Source organism: Syngnathus floridae, chromosome 14 (genome assembly GCF_059516105.1).
Source record: "Syngnathus floridae isolate MCC-2025c chromosome 14, RoL_Sflo_1.0, whole genome shotgun sequence".
In the NCBI taxonomy this organism is placed as follows: Eukaryota; Metazoa; Chordata; class Actinopteri; order Syngnathiformes; family Syngnathidae; genus Syngnathus; species Syngnathus floridae.
Window position 1 is genome coordinate 14,141,050 of NC_142426.1, and position 19,424 is coordinate 14,160,473.

Sequence of the window (19,424 nt, forward strand, 5' to 3'; positions counted from 1 at the left end):
ACATTATGTGTCTGTTAAAAATCCAATCAGCACACATTTTCACTTTTGTAAACTATTAGTCAAAGTGGTTACTAACCCAAAAGCAAACTTGTCTAGAATTTGAATATTGCTTTTATTTAAATACAATAACATTTGCAATGTAACAAAACTATTGGCATATGAAATGCAAACACTATTTCAATGAACAAAACATGGCTCACTTAATTTTGTGTGACTAGCGTCAGTTAACACTAGTTTTCGTTTTTTTTTTCTTTTCACTGCTGGCGTCAACTCTGTGATTGAATCCCCCCCACCCCCCTTCTCCACTTACACTGTTCACAGACTGTCTTACAATAAGAGTGCTGAATAAAAATGAGGTAAGAAAGTGGTTTGAAGGTTACACAACATGCTGAATGGCAACGAATATATTTTGTGATGGGTCACAGGTAAAACAACAAAGAATATACACTACTAGGAAAAAAAAGTTAGGGATTTGGGCTTTGGGTGATATTTCTCGATGAAGCTAACAATTAACTGGATCATTTCCAGGTGAATTTAATTTGAAGTTTATTTTTGAATGCACTCAGTCTGCTTCTGTGCATTTCTGAGCCCGGAAGAGCCACAGAAAGGCACCAACGTACGAGTCATCAAGACCAGGTCTTGTTTTGTGAAACAAGTGAGTGACCAACAAAGAGTGGAAGAGTCACAGAAAGGCCATTTTTGATTCAACCGGAAATTTCAACCCAAATGCCAAGAGTTCTCCGAGTAGTGTACATGGGTGTATAAAAAATAAATAAAAAATGATTTCAATTGACACAGCTTTGCATCTTTGGTTACAAAGTAGGTTGAATTATTTCACAGCTTTCCCTCCACTCAAGTGAAGGTGTGGCAATACCAATTCACAACTTCAGCATCAGGTTGGGCACCGGATCAGATTTGATATCAGCAGGTGAGGAGTCACCCATCAAGGCTTTTTAGGATTTAAGAACATACATTCATACTGAGTCTGGTTAACTCAAAATTGGCAAGGGTTCTCAAACTTTCTGGGGTCAGGGGGAAAAAAAAAAACAAGGATTACGTCATAATTATAATCGTAACGGCAATTAAATGCAAATACTATGTGTACCGCTAAATTAGTGATTTTCTGTGCCAGTGTCATATAACGACAGGCAGAACAATTGAAGGCTCTTCAACTGAAAGGCGGAAAATACCAAACCCATGAATCTGCTTTTTGTTTGTTTGTCGCTGTGTCTTCATTTTCCTTGGCCCACTGAAGGGCTGGCAAAACAACTAAATGCCATAAGGGTTGCCTATATCTGAGAAAACAGCCATAACCAACATAAATACTTAACATTATTTTGTTGACCCAGACTCCAGTTTGAGAACCCCTGTTGTAAAGCATTGCCTACCTGGGAGGGTTGGCCCATTTTTTTACCAAACACTGTTTAAAAAAAAAAAAAAAAAAAAAAGTAGAGAGGGCTATTGTTTCATTCAATTAATTTATGAATGTAGCAGCCCCTGTAATAAATAAAACACTTGACAGCAGAAGACTGATGGAAGGGTTGATCCACAAGTAAGGACAGATGTGGCGGCATTCCGTAGACGCGACTCTTTCTTTACAAGAATTCAGCAAGGCCAAAATGGATCCTGTCACAGGGAAGTGGCGTACGGGCTTAGTATCATCAACAGGTTGGTTGGAGCAGACAAACTGCAAAAGCCACAAAAAGGCAGAGAAATGAATGCCCCTGAAATGTTTGCTTCAAACTCCTATTATGAATTCAACCGTCGTGTTCCTTGCTTGTGAGCCTGCTATCCCTCATTTTGTTTGTTTGTTTGTTTTGTGTGTAGTACGTTGACGTGATGCTATGCTTCGCTTGGGTTGTTAGTGGAGAGTCTTGCTTGAGCTAACAGATGCTCTCCAGTTACGTCAAAGCACTTTAAAAGAAGTTATTTATATGACGTCTGTTGCATTTTCTGTAAATCAAAGAACCTGTAAACTTTTTACTTTTATGGGCAATCATGAGTTTCAAGTGAGATTCGAGGTTGTGGTTTGGCATCACAATTGTTGGCAGGGCTCCATCGTGATTCCAGCGGGCGTTGACCGTAATTGTAACGTGTCTTGTGGTTGTCCACAACCGTAGCGCGGGTTTTCAAGCAGAGGTGACGTTGGGTTGCTGTTGGCTTGCGTCGAGCTGAGGATGAGTCTGCGGGACCATGGGTGGTAGTTGTTGCTGCTGCTGCTGCTGCTGCTGGAGCGGAGGCTGGAGCGCAGGCTGGAGCGCAGGCTGGAGCGCAGGCTGGAGCGGAGGCTGCGCTTGAGGCGGAGGCCCGGGCGCAGGCTGCTGGGGCGGCTGCGCAGCCGGGCCGGTCGAAGAGCCCGCCGACTGGGCGGGAAGCTGCGAGAGCTGCTCGCTGTTGGCCAAAGATTTCAACACGGCATTCTCGCGCTCCAGCACAGAGTTCCTCTCGAAGAGCTCTTTGATCTGCTCCTTTAAGACCTCCACCTCCTCCCGCACGGCGTACATCAGATGGCTTTTCACCAGGTCCTGGTGGCATTTAGGAGACACAGAGCGTCTGATATAGTGCCACCTTGACTTAGAATGTGATTTTGATCCATGATCAATCTTACAACTTCATTTACTCCGATATATTATGAAATAAATACTTCAATATCACTTATAAAGCAAGTACTCACCATGGCCTGTTCTATTTTATTATCAATGGCAACAATATTAGTTCCAGAGGCACTGTAACAAAGAAGAGGAAGAGAACTTAGTTTGGATTCACAAAACACAAATATCTTGTTTTGAAATCTGGATTTCAACAATCCACATATCACATGACACATCTAGGTCACATGCTACTCCCAATCAAATGCGGGTCAGGTCTTAAGGAAAACAACAATAACGCACATGGCCCTTTTGTTGTGAGAGCCAAACTAACCCACCGCATCGAAAACCAGCACGTTTCAATCCGTTTGGAAACTCTTTGAAGCCGTTCGCTTCGCAGCCGTGCAGCCGGCATCAAATTACCTGCAAGGCGGACGAGGGGAGAGCGGCGGGCTCGTCCCGCCCCGGGCCGGGCCGGCGGGACAGCAGTGGACCTTGTAGGAAAATCTACACGGCATGCTTTGTGAGCCGGCACCGACCGCTTCGTGGGCAGGCGGTTGCGGAAAAGAAAGCCACGGTGGCAGACGGGAGGCATTTAGTGTCACCGCATTTAGAAGAAAGAAACATGAGCCCACTGCTCGGGAGAGAAGGAGTGAGAGTGGCTGTGGTCAAAATCGCTCCCTCATCACTAGTACCCCTACATAGTAAGTTAGATATTTTGTAGTTCACATTTTACACCACCTAAAACATTACTGAGCTTGCCAAATACCAGCATCGTGAACGACATGATGTGTTCATCAAATAGTGTGACAGCTTTTACACCTACAGGAAAGTACATTGAATAATATTATAAGGCGCTTTAACACGATGCAGAGTTGGAACACTAACATCCATCCATCTTTCCATTTTCTATACCGCTTGTCCCCACGGGGGTCGCGGGCGTGCTGGAGCTAATTAATTCATCTAACTAATTCGATGTGTTGATTTGATTGAAGAGTTTGTCCTCAATGACTTGAGACATCAGCAGTCATCGGGCAGTAGGCTGGGGACACCCTGAACCGGTTGCCAGCCAATCGCAGGGCACACAGACAGAGACGAACAACCATTCACACTCGCGCTCGCACCCAGGGCCAATTTGGAGTGCTCGATCGGCCTACCGAGCATGTTTTGGGGACGTGGCAGGAAACCGGAGTGCCCGGAGAAAACCCACACGGGCACGGGGATAAACACGAACAGTGAAGCCTAAAAAAAAAAAAAAATTCAAACAAGTGTTTTGGTAATTCTTTTCAGCCATGAAAATACCCATTCACCATGTAAAAAATCCACTTGAAGGAATCGGCCAAAATAGGATTACTTGAAGAGCTTGACAGTTCATCGATTTGAATGCAGATTTTACATTGAGAGAAAGGATTTTTAATTCCACAATACAAGGACACTTTTCCCCCCAATGGAAAATAACTCAGGCCGTGACTGCCCTCTGCTGGCCGGAAAAAGAAGAGTAAAATTGCATGTTGCTATTTGTTGACAAATGGGAATACTAATGTACATTAGGCTCTTTCCTACATGCACAATTTGCAAGTAGCCACCTCTTACGAATTTCCAACCGCCTCCATAATATTGGGCTAAATATGGTGTCATTTTAAGTGCTAGTGAGGTATTAGGCCACAGATTTTCCCCCCTCATTTTAACTGCCTCATGCTATTACCAGAAAACAAAAAGCTTGAGGAAAAAAAAAAAACATTTTGTATTCAGCCAGCAGCATAGAAAAGAAAGCCTTTGCTAAAAAAAAAAAAAAAAAAAAGCCCAATTATTCTCCTTTTCAGGACAAGATGTTCTGTTCCTTAATGCCCTTCATTTTATGGGAGTGAGGTCAGTAGTGCTTTCAGTTGGCAGTAGTCAAAAGGCTGGGCTGAGGGAGGATACACGACGCGCTCCCGTCAAACTGTCACATCATTTATCCGATACCCCCGATTTCATTGGGGACGACAGACGTGGGTTACGTGCATTGCGCTTGTGCAAAAGACTGAGACGTTTACTGACTCAAAAGACAAACACACACACACACACCTCACATAACTCACATGCAGGAATGTACACTATAGGAGCCACAAGTTCCTAAGCCAGACCCATATTTCACATAAAGATGACCCCCCCTCAAGGCCCCCCAAAGTAGTTACACAACCATATGTTACATAAACCACAATGAATGTATCTTAAATCATCTTTCCCCAATGAAATGAAAACACAGCAAAAAGCCAATGTGTATTTTAACAAGAAAAAGAGCCCTCGGCAGTATGAGCTTCGAAAGACTAGCGTTCATAGAAAATGGAATCAAATGTCAAGAATTAAACACTGAGCACTCTTTCGCCACTCGGGGGCGCTACAATAAACACATGACAAGAATAATGTCACCATTTCTCAGTTTGCTGCGATAATAATAATAACAATATCTAGAACAGGGTCCCAAATGAAGCCTTTTGAGGTGGTGGCACTGCCTAAAGCAGCAGTGGCCCAAACAATCAAGCAAGTTGACATGGCCATCAAGCCAAACCCATATTTGGACAGCATCTGGAACTGAGAGAACTTCCAAGAAGAGCTGGCACAAGGCAAAGACTTTTGAGGCAACAGAGTGAATGACTTGTGTTTTGTTGTGCAGAAGAGAGAAAACGTCTGAGAAAGCTTGGCAAGACTGCATCCCCTGACACACATGATCTTGTTTAAGCCTGCAGATTGCAGGTCAAACCAACAAAGAACTTGTTTGTGCGGCTGACTTTCAAAACAAAACGTGCAGTGTCGTTCGTCGGGTCGGGAGAGTGTACAAAGTAAACGGTGGAAATGTATGAGAGGTCAATCACCCGAAAGGGGCTACTGGGATAAGACGCCTGAGGATGAGGATGGGAACTGCTTCTCTTATAGTTGACCTTTTCATCTGAGAATGTAAAATATGTACAAATATATAACATGTCAGGAGGGGGAAAAGGCAAACATATTGGTCAGTGTTTTCCAAATTTTATATTGCTTCAACACAAAATCGCTTCGTTTTCATGGAAGACTACAAAAATTGGATTCTGACTTCTGAGAAGCGGACGCATTAGGACAATTTGAAATGAAAGCGATATGAAAGGATTCAGCGAAAAAATAATGAGCAATTTGATCATCGATTCATTGTCGATGAATCAAGGTACGTACCTCTAGTGCTGTAAATTTAAAATGCAACTATGAGAAGCAGACTACTGAACTTAGCTCAAGTTGAGCATTTTGTTGAGAAGTTACAGGTGGAAGGGAACCTGAAGAATAAAATTCATTCACGCCACATGAGCTGTAATATGACCAGCGCGGTTATAAAGGGTTGCAGCAGCTTGCTTACCGGGAAGTGAAACTTGATGCGAAGGCTAAAAGTGTACGAGTGTTTTACACGTCGCCATTCGGAGCTGCTTCCTAAACTAATCCCCCCCCCCCACTCAATGAGATTAGCCATGCCAACTTGTCTTGGAAACAACTTTTTGTGAGGATGTCAGCATTTTTGTGGTGGTGTTGATGCAGCGTTCTGTTCTGGATTTTTTTTTTTTTAGAGCTTGCACTATGCAACAGTGTGTCAGAGAAAGTGCAAGAGGGAGAAGAGGGAGAATATCGGAGAGAGAGAGAGAGAGAGACAAAGATCTCATTGAGAAGTATTGTCCAATTGCTGCCAAGCTTTACCCCCCCCCCCCGAACTCATTTCATGCATGACGAAAAGAGCAAAAGCGCCGGGCTACCCAAGGAAACACTGCACACACATTGCTGCGCTGCGCTGCACTGCACTGCACTCGTGCAAGGCCCCGGGGGTCAGTCCATTCCAGTATCGTACTGTACCTATCACTGTGGGCCTTTGAGTCCCTTAATCTGGTGCCAGACTGGAAGGCCTTGTAGAAAGCCTTGGAGGGGTTCCTGTGTCAGCCAGATTCAGGAAAAGGGAAAAGAAAAAGAAATAAGGACAGATGAATTAGGGGAAACAAGATGATTGTGTGATGGCATAAGATTGTTTTTAGAAATAGCAATTCCTCTCATGACAATTTGTGGGAAAAAACAACGGGACGTGGATTACGTGCAACAAAGTGGCACCACAAAGTGGCACCACAAAGAAACACAAAGGAAGGGCAGTTCCATCAAGGCTTCAAGATTTTCACCACTAGTAGGCTTGACTGAAGATCACCTTTCTCCATTTTTCGGCTCTCGCAATATGTAGCGTGGTCAACCCAGCACAAACACAATCTGGATAAAAATGAGACTACAATTTAGGCAAAGCCGACTAGAACATGGCAAACTTCGATCCATGGCCAAGCATATTTCTTTACTGACCGTTCCTGTTTCTAGCAGTAAGCACAAAATGATTTTGTGAAATTTACATCTATTCAAAGTCATGTTTACGGGCTACCTAATGAAGTGACCAATGTGCAGATATTCCTGATATCTGGCTACGGGAACACTGTGTCCTACAGTAACGGATGTGTGCTGGAAAAGGGAAAGGAAATTCCCCCACACTGTCCCCCCCCCCCCCCTCAGACATTTGCATACTTTTTAAAATTATTTTATAAACCACAAGTGAGCAAATCCAAGCAAACTGAAGTGAGTGAGCAAAAGGACACACATGAGCGCAACACATCACACACACAAATAAGGAGTTGATTTACAGCATGTGTGCAAGCACAAACAGAGCTCTTTTCCTAGAAACCCAACACACACACACACACACACACACACACCCAGACTCCCTTCCTCACATTACCTCATGACTAAACACAGTCACAAACCTCCCCTATGCTTCTGCACACTTTTACTTTGTGGGCAACCATACTTAAGACCCTAAACACGCACATACGTGCAATTCCTCAGCACTCCCCCTGAGACAAACTCTCCCTTCACAGTTTAAATCCTCAAAGCTCAGCGAAAGCCAGCAATGGGCTGAAATGATCAAGGTCAGATGACTTGGAATGAGTCATCGTTTCTTGTTTTCAAGCAACAAACAATCTGCTGAAACTCTGGGTAGGATGATACAGGTAACCCATGGCTCAGTTTCTCTTCACAGTTTGCTACGTGCCTCTCGTTGTGTGCCTAAATGTATACAGGTGACAGTAGTATAAAAGATGGATATAGCAACACACAAGCATCCAAAATACCACCCAAAAAAAAGTCAAAAATAAGTAGTACTTGGGTTTATGTCAACTGTTAGATTTACGTGACAGAAAGACAATGAGACATCTGCACATTTTTAGCAATAGATGCTCCCATTCCAGCGGATATTTTTGGTTTCTTTTCAAGTATGTGCCATGAACTCTTGCAGTGCGTAAAATGCCTGTCAACATTTTTCTCTTCTTCGTCACAATCCGCAGCAAAGATTTGAACGAAGTCAAATCACTCGCTCGTATGAGCGGTTTTACTGCGTCCGAGAAAAAGTAGGTCAGACCTTGAATCGGTTCCGTTGCCTTGTTTCAGTTCCCTGGATTCTAAGAGAGGGAGAGAGCACGGCAAAACCCAGGCTTAAAACTTTCCTCATCCCATTCACTTCCGAGGCTAATTCTCTGTTGACGTGATGAGTGCAAGGGCCGACTGACGGTAGTTTCTAATTCCAAGAAGTTGCACACCAGTTCCAAACTTGTGAGCGTGAGCGTGAGCGCAGGGCGCATTCCAACAGAGAGCAAGAGCTAAACATATGAAGTCATTCAGACAAAAGGAGGATACATTGCCAACACGAGGCCAAACACTGACCGACAGAACACTGGCTTGGCTTGGCATGGACTGTAAATTAAATGCGCCTGCTTTTTGCTACAGCAGAATGTCGCTTTAGTGCTCTGCATCTAAGTTTGGAAAACAAAACGCTTTCAGGCGTTCTTATTGCTGCTATTAGGCTGCTGTGTATCGAATTAGCTAACATACTTGGCGTTGGCGGCCATGTTGCTGTGGTACATTACTTCTGCTTTGCACTAGACACATTGCACTTTATCTTCTGACACTTTTGACACTGAATATACCAGGCTAGTCCAGTTCCGACAAGGCCACCGCAACTTGGCTCATGCATTATTACCATCACCATCAAAAAATACTTCATGTTGGACAATAAACAAGTCAACAAAGAGCGGCTAATAGTATTTCTTGCGACCCCGTTGCAATGTTGTATATTGTGCTTTACGTTTGACACCTTGGGTTGCCAAAAGAAACAAAGCGCAGTCAATCGTATTCCGAGCATGAAAGCAGCATCTTGGTTGTCGTGCCTTTGGTATCACTGCTATTTCGTTTGAAGGACTGCAGTGGCAAGGTGAAGCAGGCAATTTTATCTACAGTGATTCTAAGTAACCTTAAACTGTGTTATTAGGAGTGTGCGCTTTGCTTTGCTTTGCTTTGCTTTGCTCATTCATCGCCTTTTTTTACGTCCACCGCATGAATCAAGCTGGAAGGATGTAAAAGGAGTGCTTTGTGTTACATGAGGTAGAAAAAGAAATAGGCCAGAGGAAATGTAGAAATAGAGCAGAGTGTGTGACTAAAAGCATCGCTCAAGTGCCTGTCCAAGTAGCACACAACAAGTTTCCCTCCCTCCTCTGTGGAGTATTGCACGCTTTCTGCATCAAAAAGGAATGTCATTCAGCACCTCTTCAACTCGCCTGTCAAGCGCTGGTCCGTGGCTTGCGATAAGGCCGCAGCCGCTTGTTACACGTGACCAGCAGATACAGTACGTCATGTTTGAGCATTTCAGGAGGGCCCTGAAAGGGAATGTATAGAAAATGCATATGACAAGTGCAGCTGGCCGCCACACCCCACTGTGAAAGCTCTTATCAGCAAAAGAGTATCATAGTGGAAAGAGTGCTGCTTCATGTCCCTGTACGATAGGGATTTGCTGAGGTAAGGGGACCCCCCTGCTCTTATCAAGTTAGGGAGCTGGGTTTTCTCAGAGACAAACAATTCAGAGGGAAGAAAATACAAGTTCTCCAGAATTTTAAAGTGCAGACATTGAGAACAATAAAGGGTGCTCACACACCACATTTGGGTTTCATGGTGCCAACCGGCCGCCGAGGCGACGTTGGCAAAGTGCAAGCTTGCCCTTATGTGGCAACGGTGCGTAAAGTAGCAGCTCGGCGATACGTACAGTGTATTTGTCATTGTTTCAAGAGAAAGCCCTGGCTTTGCTAATAACAAGGAGGAGGGAGGAGGAGAGCAGCTAAAAGGAGGGGATGAGTTTCATCTGATTGTAACGTGATTAGCACGATTAGCACTGGTTTGTAGCATCATTTCTTCGGGCAACAACGTAATAACACGAAAAGGTCCGCCGTGTTCCACATTGAATGATTTTCTGCAGAATGATAACTCAAACAGTTGACATGAACACAAAAGACCACTTCAAATGTGAAAATCATGCGCATGATTGTGTTTTTGAGTAAGTGCCGAGGAGGTGCTGGTTGGCTTCCATGCGTTGCCCTACATCCATTTTTTTAGCACAAGTGAGAAACATCTGATATACGTACAGTATTTCCTTCCTCTTATCACTTCCTCCGAAACATTGTCATCCCCTGAACATCTCACTGAGACTGACAGGAAGTCCTTGTATTTTTATTTTAAATTATTACTATTATGATATTATCACTTGGAGGAAAATCTTGGTATATAAGGTAAACCCACAATAAGAGAACATTTACATACCCGAGTCAGTATCACTAGTAGGTGACTTTCGCCATAAACAGTTGAGGTTTCCTATTGAACTTCATACTAAATGTATAAAGTCCATGTTGTGCTTTTGTAACTCACACTGGTGAAGCGCTCACTTTTTTTTTTTTTTTTTGCAAACTACCACACCATAACCACTAAACAATTACACTAAGGTTAGCATAGCACAGTGTGGGACCATTTTAATGAAGACCAACTAATTCTGATAAGAAGGCACTTTATAGTGATACTGACCCACACCAATTCTGCAACAACACAGTGTTGACTGTGTAAATCTCACCATGGGTGTGAGCTTTATAACAATACACAAGGGGCAAAAAAAAAGAAGTGACTGAGTAGAAAGTTACCTCTCCTCATCCCCGTCGACAGGTATGTGGATTCCAAACAGGCTGTTGACAGTTGGAGTGGCGAGCTGCAGGGTCTCGGGCATGAGGGGCTTCACCAGATCTTTCCTAAATGACTGGGCATTGACAACCCCATCCAATTTCTTCACACCACCTCCCTCTACCTGTCCAAATCCGGTTGCGAGGAGGCTGTGACCCGCCAAAGCACCTGCTGCTTTGCCTTGGCTCACCTGACCTGGAGTCAAACTAGCGTCTGTCACCTTTGGCACGGCTGCGGCCGAGGCACTGGGCACAGCAGTAGGCACAGCAGGGGCCAGGCTGGAGCTCACTGCAGTGACAGGCACATTTTGTACACCATCAGCTGCGGGGTGGACGGCGTGGGCTTTGGGCTGTCCGGCGGCAGCGTACTGACCGTGAGCAGATCCGCCAGCCGGTGCCGAGCCCGCGACGCTCGCCGTTCCACCCGTCTGGCTCGGAGCTATCTGTCCAGGTATTCCCTTTCCTCCGCCAGCGACGTCCCCAAAATGACCGAGGGTGGAAACTCCCGCCGAGCCCTGCGGCGTAGCGGGAGACGTTGCTTGTCCCATCGACTGCGGCGCTGCTGACAGTGACTGCCCGCAAGCGAGTCCTGACTGCTGTTGATAGAACTCATTCGGTTTCTGGACAGGTACGTCGTGTCCCACGGAAAGTTGATAAGTATGCGTCTGGGTTGACGGAGGCAAGACGGGGGACTTCTGCAAGTGAGGCAACCCGTTGCCGACACTCTGGGGAGCGGCAGGCTGCACGCTCCCCACCGCAGGCTGGACTGGGACAGATGTGGGCTTGCTGCTGGCGAGGGCAATCTGCGGGACACACCCGCTGACTGCGTGTTGCCGGGTGATGAAGTTCTGCTGCGCCGACGTCTCCGCCGGATGCATGCGGGTGAGCCCCGGTGAAGCACCGGAGGCCTGATTTGTGTGCGTTACCGGGGCAACCGCAGAGCCACCAGCCTGCCCCAGCCCACCGTCTTTGTCCACAGCAACCTCAGATGTCACGCTGGCGTCTCGCTTCATGCCATCAACAGTTCGATTCACGACAGAACCGTCTGAGTCTTTCTCGTAAAACTCCGTACATATCCAACGGCCTCTTCGGAAGGGTTCGCCGGTACTGTGGTCAAGTTTGATGACCCTGAAACGGGAAGTACAAGTCACTGTGGAGGCGGCAGGGGCAGGAGGACCTGGACTGGCCACTGTAGCGGGTTGAGGTACATTTACAGACACAACGACGGGACCGGGACTGGATGTCGGGGCAGCCTGTTGTTGCGTGCCAAGAGCCAGCACCGGCGCTTTCCGAAACTCCCCCAAGGGACTGACCGACACCACGGAGAAGTGAGGTAAATGCGACGACGCCACGACTCCCGTGGCTTCTGGCTCCCCGACATTATTCAGCACTTCTTCAGCCAAGCTCCTGTCACATGCAGCCTCGTACTCAGTCCGGGAAACGTCATACATCTCCGACGACACATCCTCGGCGCGGGACTCGTCCGGGTCCTCGAGGCTCTCTGTGTCGTCCGCGGCACCGATAGCAGCCACCTGTGCCTGAGTCACACTTGTGATCTGGAAACAGCTCTTCTTCTTGGCTGGCATTTTCGACATAGTGGCAGGCCGATTCCTCGAGTGTGCCTCTATCCTGCTCCACCAGAAAAGGAGAGGCTGACAATTACTCCGCAGGCAAATTTACGTCCTGTCCATCAGGCGGTGGGGTGGTTTTCTGGGGTCACAATTGATCAAAGAGTTACCAAACGCCACACTGTGATGCATTGTTAAGGTTAAGAGTAACTGAGGTGAATCTGCGCCATACCGTTCAGGTCCCCGGCCGGATGCGGTTCACGACGCAGACGATGTCCAAACGCCGGACGGAGTTGTTTCAAAGTCCGGGGACGGGCTGGCTGGCTGCCTTGCCTCGCCTTGCCTGCTAGTGTCCCCCGGTCGGTGCCTTTGTGGCCGAATGGGAACCACCGCTACGGGAGGGACCTACTTGAGGGCTGAGGAGGGCCCCGCAGCCCTCGCAAAAAGCTAGCGAGTCAAGCCAACTGGCTGCAGCACACTCCCCCCTACGTCGGAACAAGTAAGCGAGACATCTCCACCAAAGCACTCCCCAGCGCACCGTCCAATGACTTTACCGCTCCCTTACCATAAACGCAATTACGGTCGTGGGAAGGGGAGAAATAAACGTCGCAGTGTCACTGTTTTAGGATAACGCGGATATACCGACGAGAGCCGCACTGTTATTACTTCCCTGACTCGGTGACAAGATGGCTATGTTCGTATGCTAGCGCGGTGCATGACGGGTAGACAAGTGCGGTTGCTGCTGCCTTCAAGTACCAAGCAGAAAAGTCGGACACCGTATAGCGCAAAAATGAGGACGGATAATGACATAGTCACAGAGCCTTCATTTGAGACCGGGGGTGGGGGACTTACTCGAGAGACACAACGAAACCGTAGTTTGCTATGCATGTTTTGATCATTAATGAATTTTTATAGTTCATGTTGAAATGAGCGAGGGTGCCCATACTTGACTTTATGGCGTCGTCTGCGGTACTCGCATAAGCCCTATACTGCCCCAAGTGGCGAAAGATAATTTATGAACTTGAGAAATTGTAAAATACATAGGTGAAGTATTTTGATTTAAAAATCGTTACTGACATTTTTCTTCTTTCATCATTCTCTGAAGCCTCTAGAAATAAAATCATATATTCAATATATTTTTAGGTAGTGAAGCAAAGGAGGAAATCAAACTCTTAAACAGCACGTGATAGTCAATATAATAATAAGAATGATAATAATAATAATAATAATGATAATAATAATAATAATGTAATTCGATATTTATGTCATGCTAAGTTATAATGAGAACTATGAGTTAAAATATTTTTAGTATTTTGATTGTTTAGCTACATCGCATTCCACTGACTGGCATATTTCTAATATTACCCAAAGATATTCCATACACTGCATGACACGGCATCATCTAGTTATTTACTAGCACAATGCAAACTGCTGCTACAGTAATAAACAATAATAGTCCAAATTGAGTATGATAACATTAAAAATGGGGGAGGGGGGTAGAAATCTGTGGTTACATGTAAAATGTATGCATTAATTGTAAATCGTGTCATGGAAAATATGGATTACAAATATGTGACTTCAAAGAATATCGAAAAAAAATAGTTCCCTATATGTCCTGTTTGAACCGAAAGCTTCGAAATTGTAATGAATTGATCCTGTAGAATGTGAATTTGTGGAGCAAAGAAGCAATTTGGGCAAAATAGTCCCCCGATGTCCTGATTGAGGTGAAAAGTTGGAAAAAAGGCGAAAATTAGCTAACGGATAATAAGGGGTGGGGTGGGGCAGAAAACTTCCTCATTTGCACAATAAATGAGCAGCGTTTTTGTGCACCCTAAACCAGTATTCTCCCCAGACATTTGGCTAATTCCCTCTTCCTCATCTTCTTTCCTTCTCTTTCTTTCTTCCGCCGCCTGCTGCCATCAAAACGCCGGTGGTGGTGGTGGAGGCTCATTGTGCGGAGTGATCTGAAATCCGGACTACACCCAGCCGCAGCCACAGCCGCATTCGCACCCACACTCGAGCCCCGGCTTTCTTTGCCGCCCCAGCGCGTCCGAGTATTGGTGGCTTGTATCCGAGGCTCCCGAATCTCTCTCTTTTCGGCCTTGGTCGCTCTCTCACTCCTCCTTAGCCATTTTGTACCCCTGCTTTGTCTTTCTTGAACATGTCTTGGCAAAACTACGTAGAAAACCTGATGGCCGATGGCAGCTGTCAGGACAGCGCCATTGTTGGCTATTTGGACGCCAAATACGTTTGGGCAGCACATGACGGTGGGACTTTCAACAATATCACGGTAAGAATATGAAATGGAAGCGGAAGGTAGGTGGAAAGTGTTGATGAAGAATCTCAGCGAGTGGCTCGGAAGGCAAAGTACGAGGAGGTCGGGGAAAAATCCGTTATCTATGCAAATGACTAACCAACTAGCGGCTATGGTAAGCTAACGCATCGCTGGCCTTTCCTGGCTAGGGAAACGCCGCAGGATTATTTAGCCGCCTCGTGTACGGCGAGACACATTGGAAACGGGCGTGGACCCCTACACAAAAGCTCTCCTTCACAGCCAAGGTCCATTTTAGACAACAATAAATCACCTCTTATGGTTTATTTTTTTCAAACTATCAAGGAAATTGGGTTCGGCTTTGAAGCAATAGGGGCATTCTTTGTGTGCCGTGGCAATGATGATTAGCTAACGTTAAGCCGCCGATCTGCCGGTTGGTTACCTGTGGACGCGCACACACAAAAGCTTATACTGGCAGACTTTTGATCAATCTGTCATTAAAAAAAATATCTCTATATATATTTAAGAGTAGCTTTATTGTTATTGTGCCGATGTGGTGGCGTTGCGGTTATCGGTGGAAAGGAGCGATCCGTCCTTTCTAATTGCTTTGATTATGTGGCATCATTGGTATTGTAGATAGGTGGCTGGGTCGATACACATGCCACATTTCACGTCTCAATCGTTAGTTACATTTCACGACTCAATTGCTAGTTACATTTCGGAATATGCGTATTTTGCCTACGTTGTGTGCATGTCGAAGCACAGACCAACGTACATATAGTTACAATATGCGGGACATTCGAAAAGAACAACTCTTAACATTCCAGATTGAAAGGGTTCGGCTTATTCATGACATGTATTTGACATCATTCCCCAAATGTCCACGTTTTTCATGACCCCACATATTCCACGACATTTTCAAATGAATGTCTAGGACATGAACAAAAGTATAACATGACCAGCATTCACACATTTTCACCCAAATCCCAGAAAAAGAGAGATCTTTAGGAATCAGTTGACGTGTTTGTATTTTGTTCCTAAATCTGTCCCTTTATATGACATGATACTCATTTAACTTTTTTTTTTTTACATTTTGTGTTAACTAATCAGGCTACAGTCAAGTGAGTCATCAATTCTTGTCAACCCTGTGAAGGCTTTATCACCTGGCACCCACATGGGATGTTGACAGTTGCAGTATCAGCCACAATGGAAATACCACCATGCGCAAAGGCATTCATAATCCATATAAAGTGAAAATGTACCTTTTCGGGCCAACGTCTGTGTCATGCTGAATATTGAAGGCAGATCAGATGTGGATTTCAAATAAATGCATCTGACAATACTCATGGGCGGTTGGTCCTTCATTGGTGATGTAATGAAGTGTTTGGAATTGCTCTGATGTGATTGATTTCTGTGTTTGTATGATTTTTGTTGTTTTTCAGTCCCAAGAAATTGACGTTCTGGTAGGTAAAGACAGAGAGACCTTCTACACCTGCGGTCTGACCCTGGGCTCAAAAAAGTGTTCGGTGCTCCGAGACAGCCTGCAGGACGAGGGCGACTGGACAATGGACATGAGGACAAAGAGCCAAGGAGGAGAACCCACATACAACATCTCTGTGGGACGAGCCGGACAAGGTAAATCGAGAGTTTTACAGCAGTCTTACTATCGGAAGGTAATATTTGCTACGTAAGAATTTCATTTGCATTGTGGAGATTTGTGAAACCAGCTCCTGAATTTCACCACTGGAACGAGTGTAGGTGCTACTTTATGTTTTTTCCAAATAATTTCAGCTTCCCTCATTAAACCTCATGTAGGTTTTGTCCCAAACATTTCCTCCTTTTGGTCTTTTCCATGTCTGGGGTGTTTCAGCCTTTCCCTCATATCAACTTTCTATGTCCAAATCTGGTGGGGAAAGCCAACACAATCAACACGTTGACCTTTTCAGCCTTTTTTCTCCCCCTTTCAGCCTTTTTTCTCCCCTTTTCAGTTCTACGATGCTGGATCGCTTTTTTTTTTTATTTTTATCATAAAGGAATAAAGTTCCTATTGCCTACACAGTTTTTTAGTTCTCGTTTTTATGATTCCTCTTTTAGAGGTGGACGCCTTGTTTAAATACCTGGCTCAGTAAGAATAAGCAGCATGAAAGCTTTTGGTTTAAATGAATTCAAACCCCAGCCACATTTTAAGTTGATAAGTCTTTTGCTTGTGATTGAATGTGTCTGGAAATTAGATAAAGAAAATTGCAAAAGACTCCAGAGATGTGCCATGCAACATTTTTTTGTTTTAAACCCAAATAGTTGCATTTTTGGAGCTTAGGGGCCCGACGAACACAGATAACTGGTACTATGAGCCCAAAGCACTTGATACACAAGCGTCTATCTGGTTCCAATTTTAGCCATGCCCCCCCCACCCCACCCCACGCACATAAACAATCAGGAAGATTAGTACATTTTGTTTACCTAAGAAAACATTGGCTTTGGCAACAATCTCAGTAATGCACTCGCAGTCGAGGTACAGGATACGGCTTGCAAACGTTACTTCAACATATCTTCATGCTTCTCATGAAAGTACTTAACTTTGGGATGCTTTTCTTGGTTTCTTACCTTTTTCCTTAACCCCACCCCCTTTTCTATCTCTTCTCTTTCAGTTTTGGTTCTTGTAATGGGGAAAGAAGGGGTCCATGGAGGCGGATTGAATAAGAAGGCTTACTCAATGGCAAAATACTTGCGGGATTCGGGCTTTTAATGTTTCCCAGGCTCATTTAGGTAAAAATTTGAGGGACATAAAGAAGAGAAAATAAATATTGCTGTTAAGATTTCACCTGCAAGCTGTCAAATGTCATGGAAACCTTTATAGCGTTGAAGAGTGGTAAGATCCTGACATCTGGACCTCCCCCTCAGTCACGTGGGGGCGGGGACAGTTCGGTTTTGTTCATTTTCTCTGTTTTTTTTTTCTCCCCCAACCCCCCCCCCCCCCTATGTGCCCCAGTATTGGTTATAGTCATGGGAAAGGAGGCGATCCATGGTGGAAATCTTAACAAGAAAGCACATGATATGGCGGAATACCTGAGGAAGGTTGGATATTAAGCAACCTCACCATCCATCAACCTTAACAGCTCACTACATACTTCCAGGATTAAAGGGCAATGTTTCTTTCATCCCCTTCTGTTTTATACACAGCCCCAATTTTTTTTCTCCATCCTAATCACATAAGCATTTTTTTGACACGACAGTAATGGCATGGTCACTGAAATTGTTTAAATGTTTATAAACCAAAGGAGTGTACAAACAAAACAACCACAAAGTGTAATAAAAATGGGATTTGCCTCGTATGACATCTGCTTTGCTAGTAGCTGGTTTAAAAGGAGAGAAAGGCATTTCCCCGTTCTATTCATCAGCATGTCTGCATTGTTGCATGCATATTTGCTTTTATTATCGTTCTCTTGGCCCTTCACCCGTCTCCCAGCCAAAGTATCTTCTTACCTGCCTCCAATAAAAACCGTTTACGCTGACTTAAGCTTGTATCTGTGTGTAAATTTGCCACGTGCCCCTCCCTGTACCACGCCCTGCCCTCATTTTGATTTTCGGACCTGCCATCACATGTCCATGTCATGTACCTGGATGCCATGTCATGTACCTGGATGCCATGTCATGTACCTGGACGTGATCTTGAAAAGATGTGCTCCTTCTTGTTCGCGTGTCGTGTAAGGACAGCGTTGTTGTGATACTTCCAACACATTCTTGTGGAGAGCTGTCTGAGCCTTTATTTCATATCCTTGATTTGATGATTGAGTTTTGAGTTGGTATTCTTGGTATCTAGTGCAAGGTCAATGGACCCGTGGACTCACTCGAGGACAGAGTGCATACGTGTAGACGGACTTAAAGATGAATGTCAAGGATATCTTTCGACATTTTTTTTTTCTGTCCCCTGTAGTCTCATGTTGACCTACTCGTATAGAATTACTTCTTACTCCTTGTAATCTACTTTGCTACAGTAGCAATATGACCAGATCCAAATAGAAGGCATGTGTCACACGCACTTGGAACGTTACGCATCATACTTGTAGAACCAAAATGCCCACAAGTATTGTCGTACTATTCTGGAGAAATCGTTCATAGCAAGTCAGTTGTTATGCAAGTGTGCTGAATTAATTGTCTTACTAGTGATTTGCCAGTGGACGAGTTAATCGACTAGTCAACTCGTTTGATATTCTGTTTCAAGAGGTCCATATACTAGTGAAGTCTTTGCCCAGAGTCAGGTATATACTAGTAAAGTCTTTGCCCAGAGTCAGATAAAGCCATTTAAGCATTTTTTTCAACGTTGACATCCAGCCCAAGATCACACTCGAGGGCCAGAAGTCTCACAAGCTGTGGAATGAACATGAGTAGGAAGACTCGATGGTTCTACTGGTCGTCCAATAGTGCATTGAATTGTTCTACTGGTGAGGGCAACGCATGCGAGTACACGGACCTCAAGTTGGCTACTTTCAATACAAGTATATTGAATAAATGCTCAAACGGCTTTGCTCGCATTCTGTCGTCTGCGGTCGTCGCACCTCTGCGACCGCTCACGTTGATCAATCAGCCCCTGCAATTTGTCCAATTGGCTGTTAATTACCACCCCGTTCTCGTCCTCCTTCCCCATTTCTTCCCACCTTGGACCAATCATTGATGTACAAGGATGCCCACCTCCATTCTGATAGATGATTGTCGGCATTACCCGTTGACTGTAATAAATCAAACCTTCGGCGGCTTCGGAAAGTTGTAAAATCGTAACGTCTCCTTTTTTTGTTCTTATTTGAGACTTCGACACTAAATTTGTCAATACTAATAGACGTTGATGTTGATTTTTTTTGACTAACTTCATTAACTACTGAAACTACATGAATGCATACTGACTGTAAACCAAGGGTGTCAACTT

At 44.8% G+C, this 19,424-nt stretch overlaps 2 protein-coding genes across 6 annotated transcripts; one reads left to right on the forward strand and one right to left on the reverse strand.

The window, feature by feature from the left end:
* Positions 1–88: 88 nt before the first annotated feature.
* LOC148387966 (TSC22 domain family protein 2-like) lies at positions 89–12,947 on the reverse strand. Of its 4 annotated transcripts, none has more exons than XR_015862851.1 (6): positions 12,464–12,947; positions 10,628–12,373; positions 6,441–6,515; positions 2,675–2,726; positions 1,985–2,525; positions 89–1,687 (listed from the first exon to the last, which is right to left on the reverse strand). XR_015862851.1 is itself a non-coding variant. In XM_088397436.1 (6 exons), exons 2-6 carry the CDS (start codon positions 12,256–12,258, stop codon positions 2,130–2,132), a joined length of 2,070 nt encoding a protein of 689 aa, XP_088253562.1. In that variant the 5' UTR covers positions 12,259–12,373; positions 12,464–12,946; the 3' UTR covers positions 89–2,129. The 4 variants fall into 4 exon arrangements, 3 of the variants coding, with proteins under 3 accessions (XP_088253562.1, XP_088253560.1, XP_088253561.1); XM_088397436.1 differs by having other exon boundaries at positions 89–2,525; positions 10,628–10,952; positions 11,037–12,373; positions 12,464–12,946; XM_088397434.1 differs by having other exon boundaries at positions 89–2,525.
* Positions 12,948–14,130: 1,183 nt separating this feature from the next.
* On the forward strand, positions 14,131–18,015 carry pfn2a (profilin 2a). Of its 2 annotated transcripts, none has more exons than XM_088397447.1 (3): positions 14,131–14,521; positions 15,946–16,138; positions 17,152–17,471. In XM_088397447.1, the coding sequence occupies exons 1-3, from the start codon at positions 14,393–14,395 to the stop codon at positions 17,247–17,249; spliced, it is 420 nt and encodes a 139-aa protein (XP_088253573.1). In that variant the 5' UTR covers positions 14,131–14,392; the 3' UTR covers positions 17,250–17,471. The 2 variants fall into 2 exon arrangements, with proteins under 2 accessions (XP_088253573.1, XP_088253572.1); XM_088397446.1 differs by lacking the exon at positions 17,152–17,471 and adding an exon at positions 17,493–18,015 and having other exon boundaries at positions 14,161–14,521.
* The last annotated feature ends 1,409 nt before the right edge of the window (positions 18,016–19,424 follow it).

Bases quoted from the DNA above. Each gene is read 5' to 3' on its own strand.
- pfn2a (XM_088397447.1), top strand. From the start codon at position 14,393: ATGTCTTGGCAAAACTACGTAGAAAACCTGATGGCCGATGGCAGCTGT. The intron at 14,522-15,945 runs GTAAGAATATGA...GTTGTTTTTCAG, and splicing joins GGACTTTCAACAATATCACG to TCCCAAGAAATTGACGTTCT. The intron at 16,139-17,151 runs GTAAATCGAGAG...CTTCTCTTTCAG, and splicing joins TGTGGGACGAGCCGGACAAG to TTTTGGTTCTTGTAATGGGG.
- LOC148387966 (XM_088397434.1), bottom strand. From the start codon at position 12,258: ATGTCGAAAATGCCAGCCAAGAAGAAGAGCTGTTTCCAGATCACAAGT. The intron at 6,516-10,627 runs GTAACTTTCTAC...TGGCTGACACAG, and splicing joins GTCGACGGGGATGAGGAGAG to GAACCCCTCCAAGGCTTTCT. The intron at 2,526-2,674 runs GTGAGTACTTGC...AAATGCCACCAG, and splicing joins ATAAAATAGAACAGGCCATG to GACCTGGTGAAAAGCCATCT.